Below are 19,308 nucleotides of genomic sequence, written 5' to 3' on the forward strand. Positions count from 1 at the left end.
GTGCGGACACCCGATCGGCATAGTCCGCTGCAGCTCAGAGCTCCTGAGCTCAAACGATCCGCCAGCCTCAGCCTCCCGGTAGCTTGGATTACAGGCGCGCGCCACCGCACCCGGCGAGAAACAGAAGTGCTCCTCGGGATTTTAGCTTTTACAAAAGTGACGTCACGAATAACACAGCTGGGGGAGCACAGAGAAATACTTTTCTTTTTTATTCTCATTCAAAATGTCTAGGTTTAAATAAATGTAACCGAATCTTACAACCAAAGTCGTCATCTGATGTAAAATATATAAAAATTCATTATTGTGCACTGTAAAAAAAAAAAATCCTGTTGATTTTACAGAAAAAATCTGGCAGCTGTGGTTGCCAGAATAAGTCTGTAGAAAAAACTGTGAACTGGAAACAAGAATGCTTAAAAAGCTGTAAAAAATTACAGTTTAAAACCGTTATAATTTCCCCCAAAAATACATTTCAAGCCAGTAAATTCAACAGCCCTTTTATGTCAAATTAGCATGGCCAAACTGCTATTAAACACATTTTTTCCTGTAAGATTTACAGAAAGTTGCTGCTTATTGTACACTAAATCTCAGTTTTGCAGAAAAAAATAAATAAAAAATACAACAGTATTTTATTGTGAAAGCCTCATTATAAAACTGCTATTTAACAGAATTTTTCTGGTCTTTTCTGGTTTACTCAAAAGAGGTTTCTGATGTTCTGTACCTCTAGCGGGTCTGCAACTTTAATGCATTACAGTCACGATAACGTCTAATTTATTTTTAAATTTTCATTGTAAGTTTAGTTAGAACCCTGTTCTGACTTCTAACAAAGTGAAAATAGAAATAACGCTATGAATTTATTGCTTTAAAATGTTATTGGTCTATGAAAAAATCCAAATGAATATATTAAAGCCAGTAACCCAATGGACAAAATGTAAGCATTTAAAATTGGAAACCAAATCCAGATATAAGTTTAAGAGTTAATATATTGAAAAGCTTAGGCCAAGACAATTTACAATTTAATTATTTATTGATCTTAAAGAACAATGAACTGTTACATCAGTCTGAAACACAGATTGTTTCAATAAAATGCGTTCATAAAAAACACAATGACAGAACCCCTTGCACTACTTTTAATTAATAAATGTAAGAATTTTTAAACAGCCAATAAGAATTACTGTATTGCCTTTTCAAAATAGAACAATTGTACTAATATAAATATATATTTTTCAAATTAAGGTACAGGAATGCAAATGAGGAATTACATAACCAACAATCATACAGAACAGAATAATATTGTCTGAAACTTTTCTGTGCCTCTTAAGCTTGAAGAACTGACCTGATAAAGGGCTGAAATAAACCTTCATGCTTTGAATGTGGCCCCTTAAATAACTCTTAGTGTGTTTAGTCCATGTTCAGACATCACGCCATTCATAATCTGAAAGTTCCTGTATCAAGGTAAGGACTCTTGGCTTCACGTGAAGACGTGATGTATTTGTCTTCTCCACTTTAGTGCCCTTCTCTGGATTGATGGAGAAAAAACATCTTGGAAAAAAGAAAAACAGATGATTAGTTGAATTTTATCGAGAACAACTTCACATCAATAACATTAGATAATATATACAATAATAACTCTTTATTCCAACAATTACTTTAAAGCTATTTAAATGGCAAAATGAAGTCCCCTAAACTCAAAGTCACTTCAAATACTACTATTTTTTCCAGTTAAGTGCTGGCTAAACTAATCCAAAAATAAGTACCTCTGCAGAAACTCCAGGGTTGATGCCAGCTGTGATGGGTAATGAATGTTGAAGCAATAATAGCTCCCGAACATCATGCACAGGGCAGAAATGAAGGAGGTGATGTTGTCGTGTACAATGTTTCGGTCCACGCTCAGCATAAACCGTTTAGAAGAATAACAGGACCGTCCTGAAAAGCAAATAAGAAATATGATCAGTACAGATATCAATATATCTGCGGGTTTAGGGGAGAGAAATATAAGTACTTTGAAGGCCACTTTGACTAATCTTAAAGGGATTATGGCAACAAAACATTGTGCAACTTAAATTTGTTTCCAGATACAATGAAAATAAAAATAAAAAAGGGAACAGAAAAATACAAGACAGAATGAGAGACCAAAAATAATAACTTACCACACACCACAATTGTGGGAGTCAAGTAAAGCTGGTCCATCTGTACTTCCCCTGCCAGGCATGTGTCCTCCACATAACAGAACATCGCATCTTCTTTCTCATCAAAGTAGGACAGCAGAAGTAGCACCATGTCTTTGACGTCTTCAGAGCAACCAGTCAGCTCTCCACTCACCACTTTAAGCTTGGTTACAGCCTGTAGGAGCTTTTTGTTCTTGTTCGCACAGACAGTATTCATGTAGTTCAGGAGCCGTTCCCCCTTCAGATCCACATTGCGTATCAAAGTTTCATTAAGTCCAATTTCAGTGAGTTCCTTGAAGTGGACTACCATGCCAAGTTCTCTAAACCAAAATGGCCATTGTTCCATGAGGTATTTTATAGTTTTTCCCTGGTTGACTTGTTTACGCTGTGTGTAGAAAGTCAGTTTCATTAGATTTTTGACTTCTTCAGGATTTGCATCAGTTTTCTGAAATATCATCTTAAGTTTTTCTTTTTTCAGTTGCTGGCTCTCTGTAGTTTCTCCAAGGGGCAGGAATTTCACATCCCAGTTAATGCACCCATAAGTGTCTTGGATTGCTGCTCTCTGTTCTGAAGGGACAGCCTCGGTGTCAGACTCATCAGTATGATGCTTTCTTCTTCTTATTTTTGGGGTCGTAGATCGCTTCACATTGTCAATTCTGTACTCCAATTGCTTGACTAGAGAGTGATACCCTGGACCAATCACATCTCCCTCTATTATGTCCAGCAGAAGAGATTTTGGATATTTTGCCACCATCTTTTTGGCAACTTCAGTAGAGTTCCTTTTACTTATCCTAGAGCTTTTTTTCATCATCTCAGAAACCACAATCCGGACCATCTCCCTTCTCATGCGTGGACTTGGCCGTTTTCCTCTCTCCAGTGATTGCATCTATTCTTCTGGAAACTTGTTCCATGGTATCTGGAAGGTATCCATCGAGTCTACACAAGGACTTTGAATGCTGCTGGAGGAGGTTGAGGGTGATTTAGGTGAAACAGATTGTGAGGATTCAGGAGGTTGTGGCGAGGCACCAAGCGATGAGCTGCTGTTTTCAGGAGTATGACCTGCAAACAAACACACACACACACCAAAAAGGGTTCAATTTATGCAGGCAACTTCTAGTGCTGTTTGTATCATTCACTACAATACTTGACTTACATCTCAGTTTCCAAGCGGCAATGGCTTTTCGTGCTTGAACTGGCCTCAAAGCTGAGTGCAAATCAGATTCTTCAATGAACTGAAAATCATCATTTGTCTCTACCCCAATTGATTGTAAGGTTTCTTCAAGAATATCCTTTGTCACTTCTGGAAGGTCAGGCAGGACCTCATTGATTGCAGTCCTTAGCAACGTTGGTTCAAAGTCGGTCATTTCTGGAATCAACGAAGAATGACACACTGACAAAAGGCAAAAGTAATATTATATTTAGTCAAGTAACACTGTGCATATATAAATAAGATGAATTTCTGCTTTCGGGGCATAATGCGAGGGATGGTTTACACCTTTTATTTTCTGCATATATAAAAGGAAAAGGTATTTCACTTTCATTTTTCCCCTCCCATCACAACATTTTTTTTTAAATCATTGTAGTAAGCAAACATGCATTTTAATATGGTTTCCCAACAACAGTGGCAACATAAAAAAAGCTTATTTTAACAACACACTGTGTTTAAGAGGAATGACTTGGTGGCCATTAACAAAGTATGATGGTAATGGATAAAAGTCAACCAAGTCAGTAATGTTAAGACATTGCAGCCTTGTACTGTCCTTTGTCACCGAGTACACGTGGTATTCAGAAAGATACTCAGCTTGGTGTACATCCAACACAAAATACACTGCTGCATCATTTTTGATTAAAATAATAAGAAGCTCTCCAAACTCAATGGACTCCTCATTTTTTGACACAAGGAAATTCCCCTTTTTATACGATGTACCTTTATACTGTATCTCTGTGCAAACACTAGTATCATTTCCTGTAAAGCCAAACTGTCTCACTGCATATTTAATGGCATCACTGTAGAGGTCAGGGTAAAAGGTGCAACTGTCTTTCACTTGCAGAAACTGACTGCATCCTGGCCCAGCTGAAAGATATGCCTGAAACATCTGATGTCTTTCAGATAAGGTCTGGCAGATGTTTTTAAAGTTTTTCAAACTCCTGGCACATCTTTTGAAGTAACTATGTTTACTTTCAAAACGCATAGTCCATAACCTAATCAAGGGGCCAAATTTCAAAATAAGTGCAGGATAGTGATGGAGGAAATGGTGTTTAGGTTTTAGTACACTCTCTGGAAATAAACACTTTCTTGAATCCAAATATTCTTGGATTATAATGTCAAGATAGGCCACCTGTGACAGTGAGATGTTTTGTGCACAAATCATTTCAACTATGTCTTTAAGCTAGAGCATTCGCTGACATACATCATCCTTTGGATTTTGGACTTTATCACCAATTATAACAGGTAGCAACCTTAAGAAATTCCAGTTCTGAATGGCTTGACCTGAAAGCTTGGTTAAATCTGGGTTGACAGCACACGGTTTTGTTAGCGCATCAGCTCCTTTGTACTTGAACTGTTTAATGCGCCGGTTCAAAAGTGCACATGTAAACCATTTCTTTGTCTTAATAAAATACTTCAAGTACAGTGCACTATCATAGGCTAAGACACCCTCAAATATGTCATGGCCTAAACAAGGTGGTAAACCAGGTTGGCAAACATGAAAAGATTTCAAGGTATTAAAAACAGAGTTTACCTTTATCCCTTTGATTTCTTGACTGCCTTCAGCTTGTAGATCACCCACAGCAGAATTGTAGCTTTCAGGTGTTCGCTGTGGACCACAGACATTTGGATCATTACTCTGAAACTCACTTCGTGTGATTTCACAGTATCTGCAAAAGTATTCAGAGCGACTGAAGTTCTCAGTAAACCCACCAATGTTGTGTGAACCCAAATTATCCCCAGCAATGCTGTACAAAGCTGCTTTGACTATTTCATCACCAGAAATGATACCATTTTCCTCCAGATCTTTTAAATCTTCTACCACTTTTGAGAAAACCTTTGCGTTTCCAAATTTTTTAAGGTCATTCTCTCCACATAGTAAGACAAGGGACATGTGATCAGTATTGGATCGCAAATGAGCAGGCAAATTTGCCACTGACAGATAGACTGCAACCACTTTGTGTTTTTTCTTAGCGGAGCCAAGGGGATTAACAATTTCAAATGCATCCTGGTACAGAATTAGCTTCAGGCATCCTGGATTGTCAATGAAAAACTTGTTGGACTTAAAGCTTTGTCCATCACTTATGTCTCCAAAAGCCTCAGAGTCAGTTTCACAAGACTGCTGTGACACTGAATTCTTCCATAATTCTGATTCTAATAAGCTACTTAGTGTTTGTTTCACAGGTCTATAGTAGGCAAACCGTGGTGTCATATTTTCATCATTTCCTAATGTTAATTTTTCAGGCTCTACGTATTTGAATATCTTTTTGAATGTCTGAGTTCTTGTGTATGTCGTTCTCAGTGGGCCCTTATGACAGGTTTGAAAGATAATCAGCCCAGCACAGACTCTAGTCTGTTTGGATTTTAACAAGTTTTGGATTTTTCTCCCACTGAAAAAGACCTCCCCCATAGCCATTCATACTACACCAAAGCAATAACAGCTAAATGAAATAAAAGTTCCTGTCTTTTAACTGTCTATAAAAAAAAAACAGGACATTTTCTATGAATCAACAAAACCTTTCTATTTTATAATTACATGACAGTCTGGCCAGTGGGCTGTCATAACTTTTAGGTCATTTTTAACATTTATTTATTACAATTTAAGACTAAAGACTTATGCTGAATGATTTCATTTATTTACTACAGCAGTTTGTCTTTAAAATGTAGAAAAACTGACAAGTACTGTTGAAATTGTACTGCCATATAAAGATATCTCTGATAACTTCTTTACACTGACAGAAATTGTACTGGTCTGGCCCACTTAAAAAGTGGTCTGTATGTGACCAACGTTGTAAATGAGTCTGAATGAATTTGTAAAATGTAATACAGATACTTTCTGAATTTAAAAAAAAAAACTAACAAAATATGTAATTTTAACATTATTTTGTTACCTGTTTCAGTTGTACGTGTTGACTTTCAAATTACAATTTTTCAGTGTTTATAAAACAGTAAACTGTAAATTCAACAAGGACATTTGATATTTAAAACATATTCCTACTGTAAAATTAACACTTTTACTTGGTTCAGGACTTTACAGGTATATATGTTTTATTTACAAAATGTTGATGTAAATTAAACATTGTTTTTTTGTTTTTCTATTTACACATTTTTGATGTCAAGATTTTACACAATTTTACTGTTAATTTCACAAACATTTTTTACGGTAAATATTAAGTCTAATATATGCCATAATAAGCTATAGAACTTTTTCCTTTGGGAAGGTACCATGTGTGCAGTCTGCAATTCTGTTGCGAAATCTATTTAATTACTGTAGAAAAATAATTGGTTTCTGTGCATTTGTTTTACCCTGGCAATAAATTAAAGTCGATTACGTTGATTAAGCATCATGAGGCGGAGGGTGGGGGTGGTTCCCTATTTTTTTCTGGGAGTTGGCAACCCTGCTAGTTAGGTATATGTAATGATTGATTAGGTTGTTTGATATTTCCGGTAAGTACTGTTTAAAATACCAGAATAGGGAGGATGGTGTATATGTACCAACAAGACAGTGTACGTCACTGTCACAACAGCATTTGTTTTCATTCAAGGGCTTTATGGCTTTTCCTATAGTACCTGGTGGGCCGTTCTCTACACAAAATGCCCGGGCTGATTTTTTTGTCCCAGTCCAGTCCTGCTTGTTCATCAAAGTCAATCACTGAAAGGAAAAAAAGTCCACCGTCTCTTTGAATTTGCAGTGATGGTCATTGCTACTCCCCTCCAGTTGGAGGCGCTGTGGGACCAACAAACAGCGGTGGTTTTCAATGGAACGAGAGGACAGAGAAACCGTGTTTGACGCTTGTATAAGCTGTAAAAACGTGATGTGTGAGTGTGTGTGCTGTGTGTATATTTCTGTGGAGAGGAGAAATAGTATAAAAAGACTGGGTCCCGCTGTATTACTCAGGCTGCACTACAGCGTCTATTCACAGGCGCGATCCCACTACTGAGCGGCACGGGGGCTTTGACCTGCTCCGTTTCCGACCTGGGCCGGTGCACCCCTCCTTAGGCGACCTGGTGGTCCCGAGCTCCCCCAGGAGCACCATATCGATGCCGAACTTAGTGCGGACACCCGATCGGCATAGTCCGCTGCAGCTCAGAGCTCCTGAGCTCAAACGATCCGCCAGCCTCAGCCTCCCGGTAGCTTGGATTACAGGCGCGCGCCACCGCACCCGGCGAGGAACAGAAGTGCTCCTCGGGCTTTTAGCTTTTACAAAAGTGACGTCACTAATAACACAGCGACACCAAGCGTTGACAACCGGGTACTGTTATAAAAGCTCTGCACACCGTTCGAGATACACGTTTTCCTTTGGTTCTTTTAATTCCTCTTTAGGAACATTAGTAAGTCGTTCCCTGAAAAAACAAAAGGATTCATTGAATGTGAGAGACTCCAGGAAATATTATTTCTTTTTTCTTTCTTAATTTCCAGCACTAATAAAACCCCATTGTTTATTCCATGTATCTATGTACATGAGCAAATTATCTATGTACTCTGTAATAAATCCTACGCCAATAAATCATAGTAATTCAGCCATTTATTACTTGGTATTAAAATAACTTTGTCCATATAATGTAACCTTCTTAATAAGGCAGAATAAGCTCAAACCTAGCCTATGAACTGGAAACTGGACTGATTATTTAACACATCTTGACAACTTGGATTAAATCACCAGTAGATAACCACCAGTAAATATGACAGCATTCGGAAACTCTTTTTTTTATTGTTTAGATTTTAATATAGTTCCACTTCTTTGCTTACAGTCTGCTACATGAATAATAGTCAGTGATACAAATAAAAGAAGGTCACTTGCATTACAAGCATTGGGTTGTCATGCCATCATTTTATTTATGATGAAATGTCTGATAAATACACTCACCAACCACTCAGTAATGAAAATATCATAACCTAATCACATGGCAGAATCTCACAGTATTTAGGCATATAGAAATTTACTTGCTGACTGGAGCTGATAGGAAGGCAACACTAACTCAAATAATAACTCATCACAACCAAGGTTTGCAGAAGAACATCCATGAATGCACATTATGTCAAACCTTGAACCAGATGGGCTACAGCAGCAGAAGACCACACCGGGTGCCACTCCTGTCAGCCAAGAACAAAAAACGAAGACACTGCAAAATCTGCCAGATTTGGACAACAAGGGCTTGGAAAAATGTTGCTTGGGCTAATGAGTCGACTTCTGCTAAGACGTTTGAAGTGCAGGGTTAGAATTTGGTGTAAACAACATGAAAGAGACTGTGTCAGCAAGTTCCCTTAAAAGGTTTATGCTCAAAGCTAAATCTGTGTTACAGAAACTCAGTCTGTGTGTTTTTCATTATAGGAACTAAAAAATTCTGTAGCCTGCTATTTTTAACAGCTACTTTTACAGGTAATCTTAATTTTTTGTTATTATTATTGTTTATTTTATTTGCGATATTTAACTATATTCATATTAGCTATATTAGCTTTTTTTCTTGATTCTGACTCCCACCTTAAAGATTTGAAACCCTGTGTTCACTTCATATGGTTTGCTACTGAACATTTAAAATATATTTCTTCTGACAGTGCAGTTAAAACAAACTAAACAAGAAGTAATTTCATATCTTTACAAAATAACATATTATATTTGGCTATAGACCACATGTTGTGACTTCCCTCTGATAAAGGGTGGGTGTAAAATTGTGGAAAACTTAAGGTTTCAATTCAAAGAATTAGTTTGGCCTCAAAGAAGTCAAAGAATAATACTAATACAAACACACATACATTACAGCAAACAATAAGATCATGCACAATCATGCCTCCACTGTATGTTACTGAGAGAGATACATATATATGTATTCCATCTCACTGCCCAATAGACTGCCTATAGGCTTCATATAAGTCTATTGGGCGGTGAGATGGAACTTGTCTCACTCAAATGCCGCCAGATCAAAAAGTATACATCTGGTAGACATTGAGGAAGACATTGTTAGAAAAAAGACAAATTTTTATATGATTCGGTGGTAAAATGATGGCTGAAGTAACATTCTTCTGGCTCTCTTTTTCTGGTGGTTAATTAGTCCTCTATAGCCCTCCCATTCACCTGAATAAGGAGCTATAAGTGAGGACACATTAAATAATTCAAACATGACAGAAAAAAATGAGGAAGCAATTTGGTGCCAGAATGGTGTCTCTACAACAAACTGTAGGGAAGGTACACACCAAGGAAGAAAAATAATATTAATAATAAAGAATTTAGCCAAATGTAACATATACCTGACAGTTAGCTTTGCAACAGTCCCACCAATTAGTAGGCAAGAGTAAACACAGTGAGACAGTTACTGATGTCACAGCTGCACAACAACTAAACATACTCTATAAAAGCTGGCATTACAATAAAATGGTCCCAAGTCTAGCAACACTTAGACAACATGAAAGTTTTAATATATTTAGATTTCATAATTTCGGAATTTCCGCAGCAGATTAGATGGAGAGTCAGCAGCCCAGCGGAAGCGTCGATGGCAGAAATCACCTGCAGCAATGATAAGAAAAAGTCACTTCACTTCCCTTTATGCAGTTCAGTACTTTTTAAACAGCTGCTGTTTACTCTAGAAGAAATTCACATGAGGAACAGTTCAGATCCTTCACTGAGTACTCAACCCTGTTGTGTACTCGGCTTGAGTATTCGGTAAGCTGTACTGATGCTCGTGGAGGAAAGTCTATAATCATAGCTGTGTTTCAGCTATAGTAATACTGACTTGCAAGTGTTTATCTCAGAGGTTATGACTGACTTCTAACTCTAAAAATTAGTTTCAGAACAAAGTCCTTACAGTCCTCTTTAGCGGCAAATATTTGAAACATTTTGTGGCAGTATTATAAAGGAAAAAGGAATCCACAGCGAGCTTCTGTAGAATCTCAGGAAAACTGAATCAGTCCTCAGGGCTACAGGAAAAGTGTCAGCCCTGAACACTGATGCTAAAAACTAGCTAAGAGGAAACTACTAACATGGTCTCACACCCAAGTCATGAATAATTGCTGAACCTGAAATTATAACCAAAATAAAATGAAATCAGTGCTTTAAAGTGGTAGCTTTGAAGTGCAAAATGCAAAACCTCACAAAACATTGGGTGGGCGTACAGCTCCTCTTTAATATGAGCACTAAAGAGCTCCTACTTTTATATTCCATGAGCTTAATATAAGAGCAGAGAAGCTCTTGAGCAGCTGCTCTGAATATCCATTGCCTCTCTGTGGTGAAATTAGATCAAAAATACACCAAATCACATCTATCATACTGGTATCAATTAAACTTTTCTCACGTCTGACTTTCAAAAATAAGGATCCTATGGCACCGACCACTTCCTTACTTGTATTTTGTGTGTTGTTATGTATTGCTCTCCAGCAACATCTTGCTTTAAAGAATCGGAATAAATTTCAGTTACCCAAGAATGTCGTGCTTTCACACGAAGGTTTCCCCGTTTCCTGCTGCTCACAGTGAAAGCTCTCTGCTTGTGACGTGATGGGGTCTTCTGGTTTGGAGGCCTCCAACATTGGTTCCTTCTTATTTCTCACAGCCCAGTGCATTGACTGTAAACAAATTAGCAGGCTTTTTAAGTGTCAATGATTGCACAGTGTTTTTAAGAATCTAAAGAGAAGACATTACTTACAGTTTTCACTGAGTCGTTCAAGGCCTGCCAGTCATGGAATGGGATCGTAACGCCGCTTCTTTTCCAAAGATCATAGTTTTTCCTTTTGGTTTCATCGCATAAAACCTCTTTGGCTTCCAGCAGCTTCTGGAAATCTGCCACTTTCACAACAGAAAAAAACGGTTTTAATATAAAATTAAAAATTAAATAAAACAATTTACTGTATACAGCTGTAAGCATCCGCTCTATTAGCATTATTTGCTTTGAAGTTAAGACATCAGAAACAGACACTAACTATGTAAGAAAAGTGTGAATGAAGAGGTAATGAAGGGGTAATAGCACACTTTGTATTACTTTATTGCTTCGGGCTATGAAAAAAAAGGTTATATGAAATATGACTCACACACAGTTAGTGGTGTGTGTGCATTACCTGCTCTTGGGCTGTCAAGGTGTTTGTCTGGATGACATGCCAAGGCTCGAATCTTGTATTCATTGAGAATCTGTTCAGTCTGCAGGAGAACAAAACAAAACAAACCTCATAGTCTGATGTGATCTAATCAATCAGATCTATATTATCTTGACCGTGTTATTGACTATTTGAGACCCTCAGCTCAGCCAGTCTATGAGTGTTGCTGTTTGTTGAGTAATATATTGAGTGAAAATTGGCGATCACAAGACCGCAGTGGATATGTGTGTTGATGTTACTAATCAAAGATTTGTTTTAGTAAGATACATTTTAAAAAAAATCACACTGATTGCATATCTAATCTAGTTATACACAAATGAATTTAAATGCTGGCTGGCAGACACTGGATGACGCACGACTAGTTTCACATCAACAGGTCTCTGTTGGTTCAGCCTAATCTGAGGCACACATACATTTTTATTTTCACATTTTTCGACTCAGCAGCGTACAGGCTATTGACCTAAATAATTACTGACTTATAGATCGAGACTATATCCGTTCAGCAACCCAGCAAATAGTCTGAGCCTTAAACCCACTGACCAGAACTTACCGATGACAGTTCATCACATCCCAGTAACCCGTAGTAATCCTCCAAATCCTCGGGTTTACAGCTCAAAACAGCCTCCATAAAAATCTGTCGGAGAAGCACGTATGGCTTCTTTTAACGGACCACAAATGCTGCTGAACGTGATCACAGCTGATCAGTTAAAGGGCTGCCAAAGGGTTCCCCCTCTCACTCACTCACTATAACCAACTAGCTAACTACTAACTGTTAGCAAAGTTTGTCTTAGTATGGTTTTGTCAGCTAGCGTTAAATTTCAGGGATTATTAAACTGTTAAAATTGTCAAGGGAGAGCTCTCCTGAGTTGTTGGGAGAGCCCAGCTGCCCCTTTTCACCGTATGACGTACGATGCATTCAAGGGTCTTGATAATGGTCCTGCTTAGTAAAAAAATTCGTTTTTTCATCTGGCTAAGAAACAAAGGCAATGGTAGCTTTAGGAAATTAAAAATGTTATATTTTTATGTAATAAAACTAAATTTCTTTCACATACTTAAGGCTTGTGTGGCAACGAAAAAAGAAAATGACAGATTTGTAACTGGGGCATTAATTAAGCTTTCAACGGCTGCACGTCAATATAAAATCGTTTATATTTACGCGAAACACATCACCGAAAGGCTTGAAAGATTCGTGAGGGCTAACCTATGATTAGAAATCATCCGACAGCACTTGAAGGCAACAATATTTGTTATGGTATAATGTCAGCGACGTAGAGGGGGGCGTTTCGCTCGGGACTACTGGTGGAGAACGAGTCACGTGTGCTATGCAAATGAGCCAGCTGTCCGAGAGGAAGGCTCCTGCTCAGCGGCTCTGCGGGCTGAAGATGGCGGACGGAGAGAACAGTCTCAAAACGGCCCTTTCGGGCGCCTCCGATATGGGGGAACCTCCCGCTAAGATTTCGAAAATCAGTCCAGGGACTAACTATGGACTAAAAGCCGTCGAAGCGGACCAGTTCTCGTGCGTCTCCGCGGCAACTGAGAGCTGGGAGGCGGCGTTGAATTGTGCGCAGCCCGCGGAGAAGGAAGCGAAGCCGGTGATGGCGGTAGAGCAGGCCCCGGCAGCTCTAGGCGGAGACAACAATGGACTGGAAGTATTGCTCTCCGAGCCTCATAAGCCAGTTGGGAAACTGGACGACACCACTGTCTTTGGCGCAACCGAGGACAGTCCAGGTATAAAAAAGAGAAAAAAAACTTTGAGTATTTAAGTGACTTTCAGTGAGAAAAATTCTCTTTGCCAACTTAACCGGTGAGCTAACTGGCTCCATGTGAAACAGTTAACTTTGCTAATGTTAAATACAGTAATGCTGTGTGGGTGTTGAGAACTGTGTAGTCCTAAAAACGGGAACTTTTCCACTAAATTATATTTCGCTAAACGGAAGTAGAACTCTATCAGTGATCCTGCCAGCACAAATTTGTCCATTTAACTTTTTCATAACGACGCAAAACTTTGCAAAACTTAGCCGGTTGAAAGTTCACTTTGAGAGACTGCTTTCACCGATTTACTTTTGTAACGGGTCATAGCAGTTATTAAAGAGAGTCCCGACTTATATCTAGTCTTATTTAGTTAATTTTCTCCATGTCTGTACTTAGATTTTCTTGGGCACGATGATCTTCCCTCCAACGGTTTGGCTGTCACTCCGGAGCACATCACTGAAGACGATGACAGGTCCTCACATGCAAGCTCCAGCGACTGGACTCCTCAACCGCAAATAGGTAACTAAGATAATCAGATCATTAATAAACTACAATATCTTAGATTACGCCACTTATAATATGCATTTAGTTTGTATGTATATATTTAAACCACATAATAATTGTTTGCATTGCACAAGTATGTGTGTTTTGGAAATCCAGCCATACTGAGATGTTATGTTCTTGCTCGCAGGTTCCTACAGTTTCATCCAGCAGCACATTAGAGAGACAGATCCAAGGGCCATCCTGAGGGATTTGCTGCCTGAGACTGTACTCCCACCAGATTTAGATGACATGACATTGTGGCAGATCATCATCAACATCTCAGAGCCTCCAAAAAGAAAGAAGCGGAAAGATATTAATACCTTAGAAGATGTGGTCAGGCTACTACATGAAAGCAAAAGGATACTAGTGCTGACTGGTGCTGGGGTATGCATTTTTTACTTTATCGTGTACCTCTACTGTGTAAATTCGATTTTTAGTACTAGTGTTCATTGCATTTCCTTATTATTTTTATTTTATTTGTTGTAGGTTTCAGTTTCATGTGGAATACCAGACTTCCGCTCCAGAGATGGAATTTATGCACGGCTTGCTGTAGATTTTCCAGATCTTCCAGATCCTCAAGCTATGTTTGACATTGAGTACTTCAGACGGGACCCTAGACCGTTTTTTAAGTTTGCTAAGGTTGGTGTTACATGAACAACAGAATAACAATTTGAATTCTCCCTAACAAAGAATTAATAATCTTAATCCAAACCATAAATCTCTTCATGTAGACCATTGCAAGGTCTACATGACTAGAGGATTGTGCACTTTCATTCTGTGAAAGGGTGTTGGTCATTTAGAAAATATAATGAAGGGAAACTACTTAAATGTAAGCCGCTTCTGAGTTCCTGTTAAATTTTGTAATGTTGTTTAATACGGTGCCCCACACCCCCATGTTTACACTGACTTTTAAATGGAGAATCAGAACCTGTTTTTTAAGTTAACGTAAAATATAACATAATGTTCAGTTAAATTTGACCCATTTTGACATTTGGCAACAGTAAAGAAAAAAAAACATATATGTCTTTTAGCTTGAAATTGTTTAATTTTCCTAAAGTAACTTAAAATTTTATCACAAGAACTGTTTGTGTTCCCACCACATTTGATCAGGCCCCTGCAGGGACGGGAAATTTAAAGGATCGTGGGGAATTCTCCAAACAGTGAAATAGTAAAAGAACACAGGAGTGATCATATAAGATGCACAAAATAACAGAGGCTATACAGAAGTCAGAGTTCCCTTATCATAGACACAATATCTGTAATAGGGTGGGAAGGTGGTCCATATACAGTAGCATGTCGTGGTACAGTGGGTAGCACTGTTGCCTCACAGCAATACTTTTCCTGGTTGAAAAAAGTGCTTAAAGTTCAATAGCTGTGTGGGTGTGTCTTGTAAACTTACACTTGTAAACTTATGTTTTTATCTTCTCTCTTAAGCACATTGTGTTTACATATTAATAAATGTGCTACATGAATAAAATTGCAATTAAGTACACCGAATAAAGTGCTGTATGTATTAGCTAATAGAGATTAAAATAGATCTCATAAGATGGGTTGGGTCATAACATTACAACAGGACCTGAGCTGCCATTTCAGTGAGTGTGGGAAACTGATGTGGAAGTCCCACACATGCAAGGTTTCCTAGCACTGCTTTGAATGCACAGACTAGTTTGCAAATAAGCATTTTGTATATATATATATTGTGTTCTAAGTCAGTTAATACTGCACTCTGAAAAATGTTAAAAGAGGTTTTAAAGATTGATCACTCATTTATTATTATCAAATATATTCAAGCCATGAAATGAGGCATGAAATATAAACAGTTATTAAGTGTTTAAATATGGTCCAGAAAAGCCATGGTGGGGGTGTATGACTATAGCAATGTTTGCATTTTCTTCACAAGTACTGAATGCATAATTTTATATTACAGGAGATCTACCCTGGGCAGTTTGAACCTTCTCCCTGTCATAGATTTATATCTATGCTAGATAAGCAAAGAAAGCTGCTGCGCAATTATACGCAAAACATTGATACACTGGAACAAGTGGCTGGGGTTCAGCGGATTATCCAGTGTCACGGTGAGTGGTGCATGTGATTGATCCCTCTTGCTTATTTCGTTATTTGTTTTTTTTATAGTTCTTCCCCAGTAATTCAATGTCAATTATATTTTAGGGTCATTTGCAACTGCATCCTGTCTCGTCTGTAAGCACAAAGTGGACTGTGAGGCTATAAGGGAAGACATCTTTAACCAGGTATGTGTTCACTGCAATCTAATCCAGAATACCACTTTTTTGCAGACACTGTTGGATGTTGCACCATCACCAAGGCCAATAATGCAGATACAGATTGCATGTAGAAACATCATGTGAAAAACCTCTTTAATAAGTATAAGGATTTATCTGTATATATTTGCTGTTAGGGGTCTCAAATATGGCCGTAATTACTTGTAAACAAGAGGAACCACATAGACATCAAAAGCTGATAATACCCTTTTTAGTTTTACCTGCCAAACAACCCATAACATAGCTGACTGTTTAAAATATTCCAGAAAGATTGCCTTGTTATTGCTGTGAGTGATTGCCCACCCCATAAAATTTGGATGGTATTTAGTGGCGCTGTAGTAAATAAATAATACATTAAATTCATCCATCAGGTTGTCCCTCATTGTCCACGGTGTCCAGATATCCCCCTGGCAATCATGAAACCAGACATTGTCTTCTTTGGAGAGAACCTTCCAGAAATGTTTCACAGAGCCATGAAACAGGATAAAGATGAGGTGGATCTCTTGATCGTCATTGGCTCTTCGCTTAAAGTCCGACCGGTTGCCCTCATCCCAAGTATGTTTTATCGAAATAGATTCACTTTTAGTCTCTGTAACATTAAACATACTAACCGATATGTTTCTGTATGCTTTGCATGTCATTCAAACACCGAATATTGTTTTTCCTCTCTATCCAGACTCAATTCCTCATGAAGTGCCTCAGGTCCTGATCAATCGGGAGCAGCTGCCTCATCTCAACTTTGACGTGGAGCTACTCGGGGACTGTGACGTCATTATCAACGAGCTCTGTCATCGATTGGGTGGAGACTTTGAGCAGCTCTGCTACAACACTGTAAGATTAACTGAGATCACAGAGAAACCCCCTCGGTTACCAGAACAGCCACCAAGTGAGGCCTTGTCTGCTTCGAGTGATGCGACTCAGGAGGAGCAGAAGCGGTACACTACAGACTCAGTAAATATGCCTTCGGAGGAGACAGAAAGTCTGAATGTCACAGAGACTGCTGATAATAATGTTACACCTCTAGAGCCTTGTCCAAATGCTCAGTGTCCAACGGAGAGCACTGAATCTCCAGAGAAAGCAGCAGAAGGTGCGCCAAAAGAGGAGGCAGCCGAACGAAAGAGTCAAACCTCCAACCTTGAATTTCGTAGACGTTGCTGGATGAGTCGAGTTAACAGAACTCCAATCAGCAAACGCCTTGAGGGTAAGCTTTAGACCACGGCAAAGCAAGCAAAGCTGCTTTAATGTAACAAATAAATTGATTTTGGATGTGTGACAAAATCGTGCAAAGACATGTTGTGTGTCCCTTTGCTAAGCAGTTTGTCTCCCTCCATACAACTGTCATAAACAATGAACAGATCCCAGATAGGTGTGCAAAGCTCATTGATCCTCTTTTGTTTTCCCACAGCAGGCCAATACCTGTTTCAACCACCAAATCACTATATCTTCCACGGGGCAGAGGTTTATTCTGACTCTGAAGATGAGACGTCGAGCTCCTGCGGGAGTGACAGCGAGGACTCTGAATGCTGTGCTGAAGGGGAGGAAGACGACAGCGAGCCGGAGGATGCCGACGTAGTACCAGCAGTGGATGGAGAAACATGCCTCAAAGACATAGTACAGCACACTGTAGCCACTGAGGCCACGTCAAGTGTGCAGACAGACAATAATTCTGAAAAGACTGAGAGTACCACACACCTTTAAATGTAAATTACCCAGTCAACAAAGCACTAATTGTCTTTTTATAGATATATATAAATATATACATATAAGTTTCATATATTTTTGACTCTTCATCCTTAATATTCAGGGTTTCCTCCAGAAATGTTGTTAGACCCAGTGGTCAAAGGAGATTTATTCTGTTTGGTAGCAAATAATCCAGTGTCTTTCTCGCTTTTCAAATCATAAGTAGGTAGTAAATAATAGGCTGTATGAGTGGAAGAGCATTAAATTAGACGAAAAAGTCTTGGCTGTTAGCTACACAAATCAAAATAAGAGTATTAGTTTATCACAGTTCACCTGTTCATTTTTTACTTTCAGGATTCCCTGTTGTAACTCTTCTGAGTTTGTGTATTTGTGGGCTAACAAACTGAACGGCTGTAGCTGCTCTTTCATAGATTGAAAGTAAATGTAAATACATTCAAACATGTTTAGTGTTCAGCGGGCCTCTGGGCTGTCAATATTCTGGTGGAAACCCTGCTCTCGTTTTTCATAAAGTTGAAGTTGTGTGGCAACTTTGTGTGAATATGCAGCAGGTTCTTTCTTTCTCTGCCATGTTTGGTCACATGCACATGTGTCTGAAACTACATACTGTATACTATTTACTAAATGGAATACTGTGGGTTTTTTTTTTCCTTTTTTTATGTTTACTTTCCATGTTCTTTTCTGATTTTGCATTCACATTTTCAGAAATTGAATTATTACTTTAATTTAGATTAAGCTTTAATTTCTACATTGCAGTGACTACAGGCAAATGTTTCAAATGTTATTTTCGGTCCATATGATGACATCACCTGTGGTCTAATAATACTTTTTAGAGCTGGTTCATGCTACCATTAGAAACATCAGTTTGTGGGTACTATGAGTTTCAGACACATACATAAATCTTCTGATGGTTTACTTGAACACACTAACTGCAATATAGAAAGTTCAGTTCTGCCTTTTCGTAAGGGTCTTTGGTGGAAAAGTGACAGTACTCTTTAATTTTAGACCAAAGAACACTTTATCAACACTCTCCTTTGTTGTCATAAGCTTTGTATGTTTAATCTGTCATTTAGAATTTGGAAAAAAAATATATAACTATCGACAAGGTGTTCCTTCTGACATGTGGCAGCTACTTTTTATGGTCAAGCCTCTTATTTTTATACTCTGATGTGAGACATACTCATCAAAGGGTAGATGATGGTTTTTATCTGTACAAAGGTATACTGAGTTGTAATAATAAGCCTTAGGAATATATTCACATTGAAAATGGCACTTTTTGTCCTCCTTATAAACCTGGTTTTGTTGCCTGTGTCACTTTACATTGAGCATTAAGGAGTCTGCTGCCTGCAAAGTGTTGGTATATAGACATAATTGAGCCACTGTGTTGGATACATGTCTACACCAACGTAATTCACATGCCATTGACAAGGTAATGTTTTGTTTACGTTTTAAGAAGATACATTTTTACATCATTCTAGTTGTTATTTCTCATGGAGTTCTCAGTAAAAAAAAAATATAGGAAAGAAACATTTTCTGACCTCTCATTTCTATTATTGCAAACGCATCTGATTGGTGTCAATATCA

General features: G+C 38.3%; 2 protein-coding genes and 1 long non-coding RNA gene across 3 annotated transcripts; 1 reads left to right on the forward strand and 2 right to left on the reverse strand.

Moving 5' to 3' along the window:
* Positions 1 to 1,433: 1,433 nt before the first annotated feature.
* On the reverse strand, positions 1,434 to 2,293 carry LOC134640438 (uncharacterized). Its single transcript, XR_010573907.1, has 3 exons — positions 2,148 to 2,293; positions 1,755 to 1,923; positions 1,434 to 1,539 (listed from the first exon to the last, which is right to left on the reverse strand). It is a non-coding gene; the product is annotated as an uncharacterized LOC134640438 (long non-coding RNA).
* A 5,823-nt stretch (positions 2,294 to 8,116) lies between these two features.
* dnajc12 (DnaJ (Hsp40) homolog, subfamily C, member 12) lies at positions 8,117 to 12,336 on the reverse strand. Its single transcript, XM_063491495.1, has 5 exons — positions 12,003 to 12,336; positions 11,417 to 11,495; positions 11,008 to 11,147; positions 10,783 to 10,927; positions 8,117 to 9,875 (listed from the first exon to the last, which is right to left on the reverse strand). Exons 1-5 carry the CDS (start codon positions 12,078 to 12,080, stop codon positions 9,793 to 9,795), a joined length of 525 nt encoding a protein of 174 aa, XP_063347565.1. The 5' UTR covers positions 12,081 to 12,336; the 3' UTR covers positions 8,117 to 9,792.
* A 463-nt stretch (positions 12,337 to 12,799) lies between these two features.
* Positions 12,800 to 19,241, forward strand: sirt1 (sirtuin 1). The gene is made up of 9 exons (XM_063491866.1): positions 12,800 to 13,180; positions 13,601 to 13,723; positions 13,896 to 14,131; positions 14,234 to 14,386; positions 15,675 to 15,822; positions 15,917 to 15,996; positions 16,398 to 16,581; positions 16,703 to 17,227; positions 17,432 to 19,241. Exons 1-9 carry the CDS (start codon positions 12,835 to 12,837, stop codon positions 17,722 to 17,724), a joined length of 2,088 nt encoding a protein of 695 aa, XP_063347936.1. The 5' UTR covers positions 12,800 to 12,834; the 3' UTR covers positions 17,725 to 19,241.
* The last annotated feature ends 67 nt before the right edge of the window (positions 19,242 to 19,308 follow it).

Source organism: Pelmatolapia mariae, linkage group LG13, assembly GCF_036321145.2.
Source record: "Pelmatolapia mariae isolate MD_Pm_ZW linkage group LG13, Pm_UMD_F_2, whole genome shotgun sequence".
NCBI classification, from domain to species: Eukaryota; Metazoa; Chordata; class Actinopteri; order Cichliformes; family Cichlidae; genus Pelmatolapia; species Pelmatolapia mariae.